Genomic DNA, 17752 nt, shown 5'->3' with positions numbered 1-17752 from the left:
TAATAGTACTAACCTTTAACAGTTAATTTTACTAATTTTCATTAATTACTAGTTTCTATGTAACTGTTTTTATATTGTTTTACTTTCTTTTTTATTCAAGAAAATGTTTTTAATTTATTTATCTTATTTTATTTATTTATTTATTTTTTTAAAGTACCTTATCTTCACCATACCTGGTTGTCCTAATTAGGCATAATAATGTGTTAATTCCATGACTGTATATATCGGTTGATATCGGTATCGGTTGATATCGGTATTGGTAATTAAAGAGTTGGACAATATCGGATATCGGCAAAAAGCCATTATCGGACATCCCTATTTATAATGAATGGAGTCAACCGAATTAATATGAAATGCAAGGAACATTGTTTGTTTACAGTTTACTACACTGTACAAAAAGAGGTTTGACAAACAGAAAATTAAAAAAATAACAATCATTGGTTATAAACTAATTATATACAGTGTTTTGACATACAGAAAACTGTCATAAAATCAGCGGATTCTGGAACCTGCAGTTACAGTAACAGAAAGTCTGGTAGCCCAAAATAATATCTTTATTACAAAAATATATGAAATAGGTTGTTGCTTTTAGGAATCCGCTGATCAATCAACCTCGTTTTGATCAAATTTGAGTGTGTGTGGTAGTTTTCTTTGAAAACACTCATAAATCAGGTTATGTCAGCACATGACTGCTTTTTTTGCATTTGCTTGAAATGTATAAATGTGTAGAAATGCACATTTGCTCATACAGACATTGTCCATGTGTTGTAGAACCTCAAGGTGGCTAGAAAGACTCCTCTCTTACCAGTGGTGAATCATCACTTTAAATCCTTTCTAAAACCTGTTAATCCATAATCCCAGTGGTCCACTGGTCATTGGTCCATTTAGTCCCTGTGCAAGGACTGTCCAACAACACACAAGTCCGGGTAGGATGCAGAGAGTGGAGTTGATCTGAGGCTGGACTGGCTTCCCCATGATTCCTCTTCTCTAGGTAGTTCATCATCTAGTCTATAAGAATAAAAGGAACACAATTATTTATTGCAACATAGTATACAATTTTGGATTAGAAATGTGTCTCCTGGCATTCTTCTGGTTGTGTCTTTAATGTTCATTTTGACAGTTTTGGAACAGTGCAAACACAGTTGGTCACACATCACAATGCTTGCTATAACATTTTCAAGTTGGAATTAATCTTGATATTTTGTTCGATTTACAAACCCCAAAACCAGTGAAGTTGGCAAATTGTGTAAATCGTAAATAACAACAGAATACAATGATTTGCAAATCCTTTTCAACCTATATTCAATTGAATAGACTGCAAAGACAAGATACTTAACGTTCGAACTGGTAAACTTTGTTATTTTTTGCAAATATTAGCTCATTTGGAATTTGATGCCAGCAACATGTTTAAAAAAAGATGGCACAAGTGGCAAAAAAGACTGAGAAAGTTGAGGAATGTTCATCAAACACTTTTTTGGAAAGTACCACAGGTGAACAGGCTAATTAGAAACAGGTGGTGCCATGATTGGGTATAAAAGCAGCTTCCATGAAATGCTCAGTCATTCACAAACAAGGATGGGGCGAAGGTCACCACTTTGTGAACAAATGCGTGAGCAAATTGTGGAACAGTTTAAGAAAAAAAATTCTGAACGAGCTATTGCAAGGAATTTAGGGATTTCACCATCTACTGTCCATGATATCATCAAAAGGTTCAGAGAATCTGGAGAAATCACTGCACGTAACATTAAATGCCTGCGACCTTGGATCCCTCAGGCGGTTCTGCATCAAAATGCGACATCAGTGTGTCAAGGATATCACCACATGGCCTCAGGAACACTTCAGAAGAACACTGTCAGTAACTACAGTTTGTCGCAACATCTGTAAGTGCGAGTTAAATCAATCAATCAATCAATCAATCTTTATTTATATAGCCCTAAATCACAAGTGTCTCAAAGGGCTGCACAAGCCACAACGACATCCTCGGTACAAAGCCCACATACGGGCAAGGAAAAACTCACCCCAGTGGGACGTCGATGTGAATGACTATGAGAAACCTTGGAGAGGACCGCATATGTGGGTAACCCCCCCCCCCCCTCTAGGGGAGACCGAAAGCAATGGATGTCGAGTGGGTCTGACATAATATTGTGAGAGTCCAGTCCATAGTGGATCCAACATAATAGTAAGAGTCCAGTCCATAGTGGGGCCAGCAGGACACCATCCCGAGCGGAGACGGGTCAGCAGCGCAGAGATGTTCCCAGCCGATGCACAGGCGAGCGGTCCACCCCGGGTCACGACTCTGGACAGCCAGAGAAAACTCTACTATGCAAAGTGAAAGCCATTTATCAACAACACCCAGAAACGCCGCCGGCTTCGCTGGGCCCGAGCTCATTAAAGATGGACTGATGCAAAGTGTAAAAATGTTCTGTGGTCTGACGAGTCCACATTTCAAATTGTTTTTGGAAACTGTGGACGTTGTGTCCTCCGGACCAAAGAGGAAAAGAACCATCTGGATTGTTATAGGCGCAAAGTTCAAAAGCCAGCATCTGTGATGGTATGGTAGTGTATTAGTGCCCAAGACATGGGTAACTTACACATCTGTGAAGGCACCATTAATGCTGAAAGGTACATGTGGCCATTCAAGCAATGTTATCATGGACGCCCCTGCTTATTTCAGCAAGACAATGCCAAGATCCTGTTACAACAACGTGGCTTCATAGTAAAAGAGTGCGGGTACTAGACTGGCCTGCCTGTCATCCACACATGTCTCCCATTGAAAATGTGTGGCGTATTATGAAGCGTAAAATATGACAATGGAGACCCCGGACTGTTGAACAACTTAAGCTGTACATCAAGCAAGAACCGGGAAATAATTCCACCTGAAAAGCTTCAAAAATTGGTCTCCTCAGTTCCCAAACGTTTACTGAGTGTTGTTAAAAGGAAAGGCCAAGTAACACAGTGGTAAAAATGCCCCCATGCCAACTTGTTTGCAATGTGTTGCTGCCATTGAAGTCTAAGTTAATGATTATTTGCCAAAAAAAAAAAAAAAAAAAAAAGGTTTCTCAGTTCGAAGATTAAATATCTTGTCTTGGCAGTCTATTCAATTGAATATACGTTGAAAAGGATTGGCAAATCATTGTATTGTGTTTTTATTTACAAATTACACAACGTGCCAACTTCTCTGGTTTTGGGTTTTCTATATGCAGAGGTTCTGCTGCAAAGTGCTCCAGGAGCTATAGTCTTAACATTTTGGCTTGTGTGTATTGTACTGATCATTTCATGGGTGGAAAAAAAGGTCTGTTTTGAGGGATCCATTTCGTTGAAGACGTGTACCAGCAGATATTTTCTTCTTGGCCAAGCTTGAGTATTTTTTCTCATATATTTATGCATCGTTGGCTGTAGACATACTTGCCAACCCTCCCAAATTTTCCGGGAGACTCCCGAAATTCAGCGCCTCTCCCGAAAACCTCCCGGGACAAATATTCTCCCGAAAATCTCCCGATTTTAAGCCGGAGCTGGAGGCCACGCCCCCTCCAGCTCCATGCGGACCTGAGTGAGGACAGCCTTTTTTTTTATGACAGGAGGACAACAGGGTGACAAGAACTAAATCATCCAGACTAGAGACACATTGTATTATTATGTTTATCTTACCTAAAAATAAATATATTTATTAATTACAAAAAAAAACTAAATACATTTTTACTATATTTTGCTAAAAACATCGAAATTAATTGTGTTTTTATTTGTATTTTTTCCGACTCCTTATTACATCGAGCCATAGAATTATACATTAAAATAAACATATATGAAATAATTAATTTTAAATTATCATAATAATTCATTTAAAATGACCATATTGAATTATTAAAATAATTGCTTGTTCATCAACAACTTTAGCATTTTGTTCATTACATTTTGAAGCTCTCAGAAGCCAAGTTATATTATATCCTTAAGATTTATTTATGCAAGTTTGAAGTATCAATTATCTAAACACAGTTTTGTTTGCATATTTTCAGGATGTGTATATATATATATATATATATATATATATATATATATATATATATATATATATATATATATGTATGTGTGGGGAAAAAAATCACAAGACTATTTCATCTCTACAGGCCTGTTTCATGAGGGGGGTACCCTCAATCGTCAGGAGATTGACGATTGAGGGTACCCCCCTCATGAAACAGGCCTGTAGAGATGAAATAGTCTTGTGATTTTTTTCCCCACACATACATATATTGCGCTCTACTACGGTATCGAGCACTATTTTTTGGATAACCTTATTAAGACATATATATATATATATATATATATATATATATATATATATATATATATATATATATATATATATATATATATATATATGTATGTCAATATACACCTCCCCTCTTAACCACGCCCCTGCCCACAACCACGCCCCAGTCCCACCCCGACCACGCCCCCCACCCCCACCCCCATATATATACAGGTAAAAGCCAGTAAATTAGAATATTTTGAAAAACTTGATTTATTTCAGTAATTGCATTCAAAAGGTGTAACTTGTACATTATATTTATTCATTGCACACAGACTGATGCATTCAAATGTTTATTTCATTTAATTTTGATGATTTGAAGTGGCAACAAATGAAAATCCAAAATTCCGTGTGTCACAAAATTAGAATATTACTTAAGGCTAATACAAAAAAGGGATTTTTAGAAATGTTGGCCAACTGAAAAGTATGAAAATGAAAAATATGAGCATGTACAATACTCAATACTTGGTTGGAGCTCCTTTTGCCTCAATTACCGCGTTAATGCGGCGTGGCATGGAGTCGATGAGTTTCTGGCACTGCTCAGGTGTTATGAGAGCCCAGGTTGCTCTGATAGTGGCCTTCAACTCTTCTGCGTTTTTGGGTCTGGCATTCTGCATCTTCCTTTTCACAATACCCCACAGATTTTCTATGGGGCTAAGGTCAGGGGAGTTGGCGGGCCAATTTAGAACAGAAATACCATGGTCCGTAAACCAGGCACGAGTAGATTTTGCGCTGTGTGCAGGCGCCAAGTCCTGTTGGAACTTGAAATCTCCATCTCCATAGAGCAGGTCAGCAGCAGGAAGCATGAAGTGCTCTAAAACTTGCTGGTAGACGGCTGCGTTGACCCTGGATCTCAGGAAACAGAGTGGACCGACACCAGCAGATGACATGGCACCCCAAACCATCACCCAACCATGCAAATTTTGCATTTCCTTTGGAAATCGAGGTCCCAGAGTCTGGAGGAAGACAGGAGAGGCACAGGATCCATGTTGCCTGAAGTCTAGTGTAAAGTTTCCACCATCAGTGATAATTGGGGTGCCATGTCATCTGCTGGTGTCGGTCCACTCTGTTTCCTGAGATCCAGGGTCAACGCAGCCGTCTACCAGCAAGTTTTAGAGCACTTCATGCTTCCTGCTGCTGACCTGCTCTATGGAGATGGAGATTTCAAGTTCCAACAGGACCTGGCGCCTGCACACAGCGCAAAATCTACCCGTGCCTGGTTTACGGACCATGGTATTTCTGTTCTAAATTGGCCCGCCAACTCCCCTGACCTTAGCCCCATAGAAAATCTGTGGGGTATTGTGAAAAGGAAGATGCAGAATGCCAGACCCAAAAACGCAGAAGAGTTGAAGGCCACTATCAGAGCAACCTGGGCTCTCATAACACCTGAGCAGTGCCAGAAACTCATCGACTCCATGCCACGCCGCATTAACGCAGTAATTGAGGCAAAAGGAGCTCCAACCAAGTATTGAGTATTGTACATGCTCATATTTTTCATTTTCATACTTTTCAGTTGGCCAACATTTCTAAAAATCCCTTTTTTGTATTAGCCTTAAGTAATATTCTAATTTTGTGACACACGGAATTTTGGATTTTCATTTGTTGCCACTTCAAATCATCAAAATTAAATGAAATAAACATTTGAATGCATCAGTCTGTGTGCAATGAATAAATATAATGTACAAGTTACACCTTTTGAATGCAATTACTGAAATAAATCAAGTTTTTCAAAATATTCTAATTTACTGGCTTTTACCTGCATATATATACCTGTATATATGAAATACTTGACTTGGTGAATTGTAGCTGTCAATATACACCTCCCCTCTTAACCACGCCCCCACCCACAACCACGCCCCAGTCCCACCCCCGACCACGCCCCCCAACCCCCACCTCCCGAAATCGGAGGTCTCAAGGTTGGCAAGTATGGCTGTAGAGCAGCCAGGTTTTTGGTTTGAGTGCAATATTGGCACGCTTCAAGCATTTCTTCAAATGTATGTGTCCTTTCCTTGTCAAAAAGACAATGTTAATGTTAATCATTGCTTAAATAGCATAGTGTACCCGGCTTGTTTTGAAAATGATGTGAAAAAGCTATGAAAGTTGCTGGGGAAATGGCTTTGCCTTGTTTTGCAGTACATGAGAAACAGAATCAAGGTGTCAGAGATTCAACTACTGAGAGGGGTGGAGTTGATTTCATAGTTGCAGTTACAACGGCATACATTATCATTAGCACCATCCTCCTCATCATCAACCTCAATACATAGTCCTAAAGAGCATTGAGTCAAAACCAATCCCTCAAAAGATGCTTTTGAAATACAAAACAATCATTGCATGCATACCGTTTCACAGTTTCTCTGCACACACGCTTTTACTCATACTACAAAAAACCCTCCAAAATGCCCACATTTCCCAAATACAATATGGCAATAATACAATAGCTTTGTGCATTGGCCTTCAGTGGGAAAATGGGGGAAAATAGTAAAAATATCAAAAATCATTACTTTTCTTCAAAATTAAATACACTTTCCTGTTGGACTTCATAGACCACTCTCAGCACCTGACTTCTTTGTGGAGTTTTAATTTTATCTTCATGCATTTGTGGGTTTTTCTCCCTCCACAATTAAAAACAATGTCAAGTTAATTTGCTAAAAAAAAAGATCTGGATTTGATACCAGGAGATAACCCATGCTAGCAAGGGAAGAACATGCAAACTCCATACAGCTGGACTTAAACCCAGACACACCTGAGGCTTCAGTTACGTTAAGTTCAGCCTGTGTGCTGTTTTCTGTAGCTGGAGAAAGAAGCACCTCCTACTGAGTCCTAATTGGGCAGCGCATGTCGTTCTTAGTCACATGTCTACTTTCAATATGACTTGCGTATTTATTAGGGGTGTAACGGTACCATACTTGCCAACCCTCCCGGATTTTCCGGGAGACTCCCGAAATTCAGCGCCTCTCCCGAAAACCTCCCGGGACGAATTTTCTAACGAAAATCTCCCGAAATTCAGGCGGAACTGGAGGCCACGTCCCCTCCAGCTCCATGCGGACCTGAGTGACGTGTCAACAGCCTGTTTTCACGTCCGTTTTCCCACAATGTAAACAGCGTGCCTGCCCAATCACGTTATAACTGTAGAATGATCGAGGGCGAGTTCTTGGTTTCTTATGTGGGTTTATTGTTAGGCAGTTTTATTAACGTCCTCCCAGCGTGGCAACAACACACAAAAACAGCAGTCACGTTTTCGTCTACCGTAAAGCAGTTCGTCTGCCGTAAACAGCAATGTTGTGACACTCTTAAACAGGACAATACTGACATCTACTGTACATGCATATGTGACAATAACATCTACGGCTTTTAGAGAGTGCAGTGCACAACTGCGCACACAACAAGGAGACGAAGCAGAATGCATTATCAGAGAGGGTGTTCAGCATGGTTAGAAAAATAGTGACAGAGAATAGAACAAGGATGGACAATTCAACCCTTAACTCAACAATGAGTAGATGAGTGCTATGTGTGAGTATATGTGTAAATAAATGAACACTGAAATTCAAGTATTTCTCTTTTATATATATATATATATATATATATATATATATATATATATATATATATATATATATAATAAAATGAAAAAAAATATATATAGCTAGAATTCTCTGAAAGTCAAGTATTTCTTATATACATATAAAATACTTGACTTGGTGAAATCTAGCTGTAAATATACTCCTCCCCTCTTAACCACGCCCCCCCACCAACCACGCCCCCGCCCCCAATCAACTAAGCCCCCCTCCCCCCCACCTCCCGAAATCGGAGGTCTCAAGGTTGGCATGTATGAACGGTACACAAAATTTTCGGTTCGGTACGTACCTCGGTTTAGAGGTCAGGGTTCGGTTCATTTTCGGTACAGTAAGAAAACAACAAAATATACATTTTTTGGTTATTTATTTACCAAATTTGCAAAATCTTCCACCAAAAATATTTTTCTTAATGGAATATTTGATGTGAAGTAATCGGAACCTTGGATAGGTCAATAATTCATAATAACATTGATTTTGATTCAATATTATGTTTTGAGCAATGACAGTTTGAAAGAAAAAAAAACAGCTTTGTTTTATTAGTCAACATTGCAACTTTTTCTAAATTACATTTAACCTTTAAGCTTTTTTATTTCACTTTTGTTATGTTTTTGTTTATTTTAATAGTATTTTTAGAATGTGCCGTGGGCCTTTAAAACATTAGCTGTGGGCTGCAAATGGCCTCCGGGGCACACTTTTGACACCCCTGCTATAGATAATCAAAAATTAAATCTGATAAATCTATGGATAAAAAGCATGCGCGTTTATCACAACTCTCTCGCTCGCGCTCTCTCTGTCTCTCAACCCCCCTCATGAATGCTGCTGTGCACCTTCACAATTTGTTTTATTTTTAATCTTCTTAACTCTGAACGTACATTGTTAATACACGCAACCATAGCTCGGGGTGCCGGACATTTGGGGCATTTGGGGGGCACCGCCCGGGCGGCCCCGCGGGGGAGGTCATGTCCGGTGGGGGTACGTATGGTCAGGACCTAGCCCGGTTTCGCCGGACATGTCCTCTTTTGCTAGCATGCTAGCAGCTAACGGGCTGGGTCATAAACTGGCCGTGCGTCCTCTTTTCACCGGGCGTGTCCTCTTTTGCGGAGCTGTCGGGTCGGAGTTTCTTAAATGCCTAAAATGTTCGGCATTTTGAGTATTGTTTACACAACGTGCAGTACGCTACTTAATATGTCCATGTGGAAACTCGTTCGGTACACCTCCGCACGGAACCGGAACTCCCGTACTGAAACGGTTATATAAAATACCCGTACCGTTACACCCCTAGTATTTATAAGGGGGCTTGGGCTGAGCGTGGTCTGGGCGTGCCAACCACGCAGACGTCTGCGGTCGATTTCAAGTAGATTGCAATGTAACAAACAAATGTGCTTAGATTTGTGTGTGCGAACACTTTAATACATCTGAATTTTTACTGCCGTAAGCCATTTTCTATATTTACTAGGAATGCCACGCAACTCTCTGCACATGAGGCCCCTGGTCATGAGGTACCAATTTAAACTGACAATTTTGGATTTTGGACTCAGATTTGGGATTTATATTATAAAAGCTATCAATACTTACCCCTGTGTGCAAATAGCTGGTTCACTTCCACAAGTCTCAGCAACTGAGAAGCCTGGGGATTGAGGTGGAAAGTTTAAACTTGATCTTCTCTCTGAATGGCTTCGTTGGATAAAAGGTCGGGGGCCTGGGACATACATAGGAAACCTGCCACGATTCCCACAAGTATGTGATAGAGAAGAGCCTCCGGCAGACGTCCAGGCTTGAGTCGTTTGAGGAGCTGTACAAGGCTTGGCCTCAAACAAGGATGAAGAAATTGGGCAAAAGACAGACCGTGCATTACTGATCAACCGAGTAGAGTCTTCGGTGCTGTTTTCTCTTGACCATCTTTGAACTTTTGGTGAAGCAGGCGGTGATGGTGCTTTGAATGGGTATTCGGAGGAAACATTTGAATTCAAAGTCTTCATAACAGGCCAGCTGGTAAGTCTCTTGTGACCTTCTGGTGTAGTGGTAGGTCTTCTGGTAACCGGGGGACTGGCTGAAGAGGGCGGTGTTGGTGTCTTTTTGAAACTGTGGGGACTAGGAAGTCTTCGATGAGTAGTCCTTTTAGTCAAAGGCGTGGATGGCAACACTCGACCCTTTGACTGCGCTGGAGTGGCAAGTGACTGACTACTGGCGGCCGATGAGGGAGGCACTTCAGACAATGTTGAGTTTATTTCCGCCATCAAGAGGTTGTCATCCTCCTGTATAGTTGTTGAATCTTTTTGACTGATAGATTGACTTGTTACTTCATAATTTTTTAAAGATTTTTCCGACTGTGAGTGGGAAGAGTGTTTAAGGTACCTATTTTTTCTAATTTGCAGCAACAAAGTAGAATTTATTTCCTTCACTGGGTCAAGTTCACCTTGAACATCTGGTTGACTGACATTTGTCTGGAATGTTATGACTTGATCTACTTTAGCTGGGGAAATTTCCTTTGTACATTGTGGCACACCACCTTTGCTTGGTAGCACTATTACAGATCGACCTGAGGCCCGTAGTCGCTGTGACAGTCCAGTCCTTTTTGCCATAGGTGATTTTACAGGTTTGATTGTTCCAGCATCTGTTACACCAGCACTTTCAAATGAATTGTCCATTAACACTTCGAGTGGGGGTGGAGGAAGACTATCCAAATCTAAATAATCAGTGTTCTCACATTGTGGTCTATCAGGTCTACAACTGGTTTTCCCCGGGCTCAGAAAAGCTGTGACATTTCCTAAACCTGGCAACACTGGAACACCACACTTCCGTACACCTCTAAGTGGTCCAATAACATCAGAGCTGTCCATATCTTCTATTCCTTGACTGAAAGTATCTATGAGTTTTCTGACAGAATTCCTGCCTTTATACAGACTTGAAGAGGGTCTTGGTGATACAGGGGGACTCGGAGGTGGCGTAGCTTTAACAGGACCCTTAAATGTTGTCTGATCTTTCGGCTTATCGTCTTCCTCTATACTGGTGGCAGCTTCCTGACATTTGGTGATGTGCTTTGTAAGTGTTGCCTTGTCTCGTAGATTGCCATCCTTTTCCAAAGATGGGTGCTTACGATTTATTCTCGGAGACTCTGCTGGTGATGTTCTATGACTTTGTTTGGATTTTGTTGCTTTTGAGTTTTGCTTTACGCTGTCCTTGCTTTTGGCTATTTTTTGCAACCTCTGACTTATTTTGTTCTGAGACTTTTCCAGTTCAAGCAAAGTGGGATTGTCACATTTGCTGCGCAAAGATTCAACAGAACGGGAACGTCTCTCTTCCACCACTGGGGTTGCTTTGACTACTGCTCTTCGAACTGTTGTTTGAGATCTTTTTAGAGTTGGCCCCGCCTCATCAGTCACTTGTCCTCTCACCGCTTTTGGACTACCTGCTACCTTTGATTTGGCAACAATGCTTGTTGATTGGAGAAACTGTAATTTACCACTCAAAGCATTTTTCATTTTTAAGGTCATTTCTATGTTTTTAGGATTCTCTATACGTTTGGAGGGTAAGCGTAATGGTTTTCGTTGTTCACAATTTAACGGTGGAGAAGTCATTTGCTTTCTCATCCCTTCGTGTCTATTTCCAATGTCTCCATCCATTTTATTTCCATCATCATCTTCCTCACCATCATCTAAGGAGACGGATCCTTGTAATGATTCACCTTGCATATTAGCCATCATTGTGCACATAGAAGCTAATGAGGTCAGTGAAGTAAGGGAAGCACTTGGACTTATTTGACACGCCTGTTTTTTCCTTGCCACTCCTGCTGAGGTGTATGCCAAATGACTTATTGGAGTAGTTCTGTTGGTTCCACTAGATTCACAACTCACACGCCTATGATGCCCTTCTGATCCAGCAAGGGATTCACTCTCAGCCCCAATACCACTGTCCTCGCTAAAGAGAGCAGAGTCCTCTGGCCCAAGTTTGCGAAGAGATGCCAATTCAATGCGGGATGACAGTCGCATTATCCTAGTCTCAACTTCACGTTTGACTTTCAGTTTCTCCTCTAAAAGTTCTGAGACAGAATAGAAGTATTCCACCGCCTCCTGCAGGGCAGAGTCCCCAATTCCTCCAACAGTCTGGCTCACATTCTGCATTCTCTGTGTGGTGTATTGAAGCAGCTGCTGCAACAAATCCGGTGGGGTCTCTATAGCAGAGCGTGATTTTAGAGGTGCAGAAGATGACAGGTTTTTCAATTGACTTGGCCAAGCAAGATGTTCGCCATTTTCTTTAAGCATTTTTTCTCCTTCATCAACAATTTCTTCCAGAACCTGAATTATTTCTTCATAGCGCAATGCCAGAAAAGAAACCATTGGCTGTAGAAAGGCTTGAGTTTGCATTGCTTTTTCCAGCAGTTCAAGTACATCATCATATTTGTTTATGCTAGGGTTTAAAAAGGCATAAGCAGCTTGGTGAGCTTTTACCAGAAGTTCTGGGAAATCAATTTTCTGCATCTCTTTATCTTTCCTTTTCAGCACTTTCATACCTCTTGAAATCCTCTTTGTTTTTTTGCCTGCCTTTTTCTCAATGACTTCCTGCTTGTCCCCATTGTTTACGTTTTTCTGCATCATGTTGCTGTTATCTATTCTTTGACTTGTCAATGTATTCGGGTTTAATACCTCTGTGGCAGGAATAGTCACACGTGTACCTTCTTGTGATAATGGCAGTTCATCCTCTTGAAATAACTGTTTTTGTCCAATAGACTTCCTGTCTTTAATAGATCCAGCAGAAATATGATTGGCATTGACTTCTCTAGGCTGCTCTGGAGGTACAGCGGGCAGCATTCTTCCCCTCTTCAAAGAGCCCGCAGTCCCAAATGTATTACCTTTGGATGGTGAACATCCCATTTTCCAAACGGTAAGCTTACAAGTTTTTCACCCCGATACCATCAAAACGGTAAACGGTGGAGTAAGTGATGCAGAGAATATCCAAGGTCCTTTAGCCACCCCCTGTAGCTGTTACCTTCAAATGGCAGAGACAGCTGAATCTGATGACTTCTCTTTCGATGAAGAAAAAACCATACCAGAGTATTGATAAATCCATTTGTGTTAACATTTCATAGATTGTAAAAGTAAATCCAGAGTTTGCTGGCCATGTTTATTGAAATGTTTTGTAGTGTGGCTGTCCTCAGAAAGACATCACTGAGTACCTGACAAAGGACACGCAGCTGAAGGGATTAGTGAGGCTTTCTGTGAACCCCTCGGCATGTACATATGTCACGTTAAAGCATATAAAACTCACCTACTTGTAAGCTCATAAGCTCATTTGGGTAATGAGGGCTGGCCTCAGCTGGCTTTTTATAGTCTGGCACCAAAATATCTATCACAGGGCAGCATTACCACAGCAAAACAAACTAAATCAAGTCATCTTAATGAATTACAGTAAACTAACTTTAATCACAATTAGCTTTAGCAGCCAAGTATGTCAAACACACAAAGAGGAATATTGGTGTATCTCCTATTACTCATCAATGCATACATACATAGTGAGGGAATGAGTATGGTTCTGTTGTGCTAAGCTTTGTAGGGTCAGTCAGAGAAAAGGCGTTAAATGCAGTTGTGGTTAAGATGCTATAATTGTTTTTCCTGTTTAGTTCATGGTTCTCTCTTCACTTAAATGAAAGTCTTACACTTAACTTCAATATATTATTTTGGATCAATCATTATTAAAATGTAATATCGGAAATTATCGGTATCAGTTTCAAAAAGTAACATTTATGACTTTTTAAAACGCCGCTGTACGGAGTGGTACACGGACGTAGGGAGAAGTACAGAGCGCCAATAAATCTTAAAGGCACTGCCTTTGCGTGCCGACCCAATCACATCATATATCTACAGCTTTTCACACACACAAGTGAATGCAATTCATACTTGGTCGACAGCCATACAGGTCACACTGAGGGTGGCCGTATAAACAACTTTAACACTGTTACAAATATGCGCCACACTGTGAACCCACACCAAACAAGAATGACAAACACATTTCGGGAGAACATCCGCACCGTAACACAACATAAACACAACAGAACGAATACCCAGAACCCCTTGCAGCACTAACTCTTCCGGGACGCTATTAAAAATTAAAACAATAACATGATTTTGGGGCTGTAAATGTAATTTTGAAATGAGCATATCCCGGCTGAACTACCGTTATCAGTTATAGAGGTATTCGAAAAGAAAATGATTTATTATTGCCTTTTGACATTTCGGAACCATTTATCGATGCATTGACATTAAATTATTACATATGGCACCTTTAAATGTTTTAAATGAATAAACACGAGTGATTTCCTCATTTCATCGCCGGGACAGCTGAGCTCGCTTCTGGGGTTGGCCGACATCGTCTCACAAGATGTAGTTTATTTTTAAATATCCTTCTTGTAAATTGCCTAGCAAATATATATCTGCCACCTAATCAACATGTTTTTCTCCTTCTTTGTGGGTTAAAAAAGTGAGTATCAAGGATTTCTCTGCTAGCCCGGCTACGGCGCAATACTTCCTGCTTTTAGTAAATTGCAACTTGTGATTGGATACTCACTTTGGAATGACAAGTGAGTATCCAATTACGGTCTTGTTAAATCAGGCTACCTAGATAATCTACTGTCAACAACTTGTGATCTGATTGGCTATCTCAGCTGTCTATCAAATGTATGTGTTCTCAAATTCATCCGCTAACGATCCCGGGTGTGGCTCTGCTGATCTGCATAGCACCGCTGTGGCTCAAACCAGTGAGTGTCCAATCACAGGATGTGTAAATGTCACGTTCAACGTGAGGCCAGCTAGAAGGCCTTACTGACAAAAACTTGTGATCTGATTGGCTATCGCAATTATCTATCAACTGTATGTGCCCGTTCGCTTACAGTGCAGAGACGCCTGCATTGTTGATTCTGAAGGCCTTAGGCAGATTTCGTACAGCATGGCAACAGAAGCTAGCGGAATTCTGATTGGATAAAAACTCTAACCTAAAAACAAAAGCACTGAAAGGAGCATAATATGACATGAAGAGAATATGAATAATTTTAGATATTTAGGGAAAGTAAATTAAAAAATATGGATGGATGGAAATTTAAAAAGAATTTTATCTTTAATTATGATCATGATTTCTGGTTATGTTAGGCCAGCAGAGAAGGCCTCGCTGGCCCTGACGGCACACCACTATCAGAACTTGGGTTGCACAATGCTTCGCACACCTACCTTTTATTCCAAAAGACGTGGGTTAAATTCTCAGCAACATCAGTTCTCAAATGTATTTATCACTGTAAACATTACATTTATTAAAGTAAAGCATTCTGTATTTATTATTTTAGCCAGCTACCAGAAATCAACAGCTGGATGATGGAGAGGTTTTGTCAAAAACATACAAATAAAAAAGAATCGCCTGAAACCAAAAAACAAAATGCAGTAAATCTCCTCTGTTCTGTGCATCATTGTCCAAGAAAGTTACATTATATTGTCATCTTCCTCTTCATGCCATTTCCTCAAGGTGACAGAAAAACATCAAACAACCTGCCCATTCCACCAATTCTACCATGTTAGCAAAATACAAACACACAATAGATATACATATTTAACACATAAAACATATTGTATTATTCTTTGTTCATTTACATAGCAAAACCATTTAGTCAAACCTTTATTGTGATTCATTGTGTTTTCCAAGAGCCATTAAAGACGCAACAATTCAACAGGTTAAGATACAGCTGTTTGTAATTATACATATGACCAGCAGGGGAAGTCTTGTGCCGAAGCATGCATTGAAGCTAATTGGCCTAATGAATTTCATGAACTGGCAAAGTATAACATCCTAAAAATCATGTTCAAAGTGCATGCAACAATTCTACCAAACAACATTCAAAACAGATTTGTACAAAGAGAAAGTAATTATAATCTGAAAGGAACTGAGATCTTTAATAAATCTACATTTAGAACAGTGATAATGGCAATAAGTATTTCAATCAGAGATGTTAGTTTATGGAACAAACTTGACAGTGGAATAAAACAATATACATCTCTTTCTGTATTAAAAAATAAGTAAAAATCATGATGATGAAAAGACTGAGTAGAACAATTTTTTTAATTATTGGTTTAAATCTTGTAAAATGAAAATGTGGCTTTAGTCACCAACATTGAAAGGCAAGTGATGCATTTTGGAAAGAGGAGGCGGATACAAGTATTCAACTTAATTCTGCTCTTATACATTTAGTTCAGTTCAGTTCAGTTTTAGTTTATGTAGAACATGCATACGATACATTGTAATGCATCACACAATTCCAGTTGTTTCATTACAGCACGTCCAAAAAGAAGTAGGAAGAAGCAGAGCTTATTTAATCCTACCCATTTTCATACCATAGCAATTTTATCCAATGTCCTTGTTCTCTGTAACAGAACAGTGAACAAATAAATAATAAATAAATAACATACCATAGTAGGCATACAAATATTAAATACATAAATAATCTTTGTCTCAATAAAAATTAAAAAGAAAAAGAAATAGAAAAAAGGGTTCAATATGTTCACCATAATTCTTGTTCTGTGTACTTTGTGAACACTTGTAGTTTAAACAGTCTCTTAACCTGAATCATATTGGTGCTTTGTTCGATTTCTTTTCTTAATCCGTTCCATAATTTAATTCCACATACTGATATGCTAAATGTTTTAAGTGTTGTACGAGCATAGAAATGTTGGCGTGTGGTTGCTGGTCGCAGTTTTTTTTTGATCGCTTTGATTTGATTGGCTGGTGCTGGCAGTCTGGGGTTATTGCGGCTGCTGTTTCTGCTGCCGTTTGTTTGTGGTGTGGGCGCCCGTGGCTGCGGGGTCTGGTGCAGGGGTGTGGCTGATGTTGTGACTGGTGGCAGCGCGCGCGCGTGATGGCTGTCGGGGCGGACGAACTGTGTATATGTATGTATATGTGTGTGTATGTATGTATGTATATATATGTGTATGTGTACATATGTGTATGTATATGTATATATGTGTATGTGTGGGTATGTATACATGTATGTGTGTATGTGTATGTATATATGTATGTATGTATGTATATTTCTGGGGGTACGCTCTGGGCCTGCCTGTCAGACGGGGGTCGACGCCTCAGGCTACTGCATCCGAACTGCGTGTCTGGAGCTCCTGGGTCCCGCTGTCCATCCCTTCCGGGTGCCCGTCTTGGTTGGGGCCTGTTGGGCCTAGTCCCTGCGTCTATTGTGGTAGCTTGGTGCTGCAAGGTATTCCGAGGTGCTGCGAGTCGGCCAGTTGCTGGGGTAGTGACCTTGTTTGTCAGCATGTCTGTGATCTTCTTTTAATTCTTTTTTTTAATTAATTAATTTATTTATTTATTTATTTATTTATTTTTTAATATATTTTATTAATATTATTTTTTAATTTTTCCCCTCCTTCAGGGGGGGGGCTCGGCGGGGCGGTTGCTGGTTGTTCCATCTCCATCGTTGGGGTCCCTGCGGGTGGGGTGGGTGGTTCCCGTGGCCCTGTGCCTGGGTGGTCCTGCGGCGGCCGATTTGGGTGGGGTGGCCGGGGGCTGGCCGGGGGCTGGCCTCGCCGCGCTCTCCGGGGGTGGGGGGTGGGCTCGTGGGGGCCCGGTTGCCGGTGGGGCGGGGGCGGTCTTCCCGTCCGGTTGCGGGGAGTCTCTGGGTCCCTCGGGCGGGGCGTCTCGCCTTTCTGCCCGTGTGGGGTGTGGTCTCTCGCTGGCTTGGGGTCTGGCTTTCCCCTGCTTTTCTCGTGCCCTGTCCTCTGCCGGGTGCGTCTGTCTGCGGCCTGCTGCTGGCCCTTGTGGGCGGTACGGTGGGTCGGGCTCTGGGGTTCCTGTCGCTGGCCGGCTTGGCTGCGTGGGGGCGGTGGTC

The 17752-nt window shown here is 40.8% G+C and overlaps 1 protein-coding gene across 1 annotated transcript; it reads right to left on the bottom strand.

Annotated features, from left to right (window-relative positions):
• Positions 1–283: 283 nt before the first annotated feature.
• On the bottom strand, positions 284–13056 carry pcare1 (photoreceptor cilium actin regulator 1). Its single transcript, XM_061968458.1, has 2 exons — positions 9457–13056; positions 284–1008 (listed from the first exon to the last, which is right to left on the bottom strand). The coding sequence occupies exons 1-2, from the start codon at positions 12750–12752 to the stop codon at positions 885–887; spliced, it is 3420 nt and encodes a 1139-aa protein (XP_061824442.1). The 5' UTR covers positions 12753–13056; the 3' UTR covers positions 284–884.
• Between the last annotated feature and the right edge of the window lie 4696 nt (positions 13057–17752).

This window comes from Nerophis lumbriciformis, linkage group LG08 (genome assembly GCF_033978685.3).
Source record: "Nerophis lumbriciformis linkage group LG08, RoL_Nlum_v2.1, whole genome shotgun sequence".
Classification (NCBI taxonomy): domain Eukaryota; kingdom Metazoa; phylum Chordata; class Actinopteri; order Syngnathiformes; family Syngnathidae; genus Nerophis; species Nerophis lumbriciformis.
Note: the sequence above shows the minus strand (reverse complement) of the source record. Positions and strands in the feature narration are given on the sequence as shown.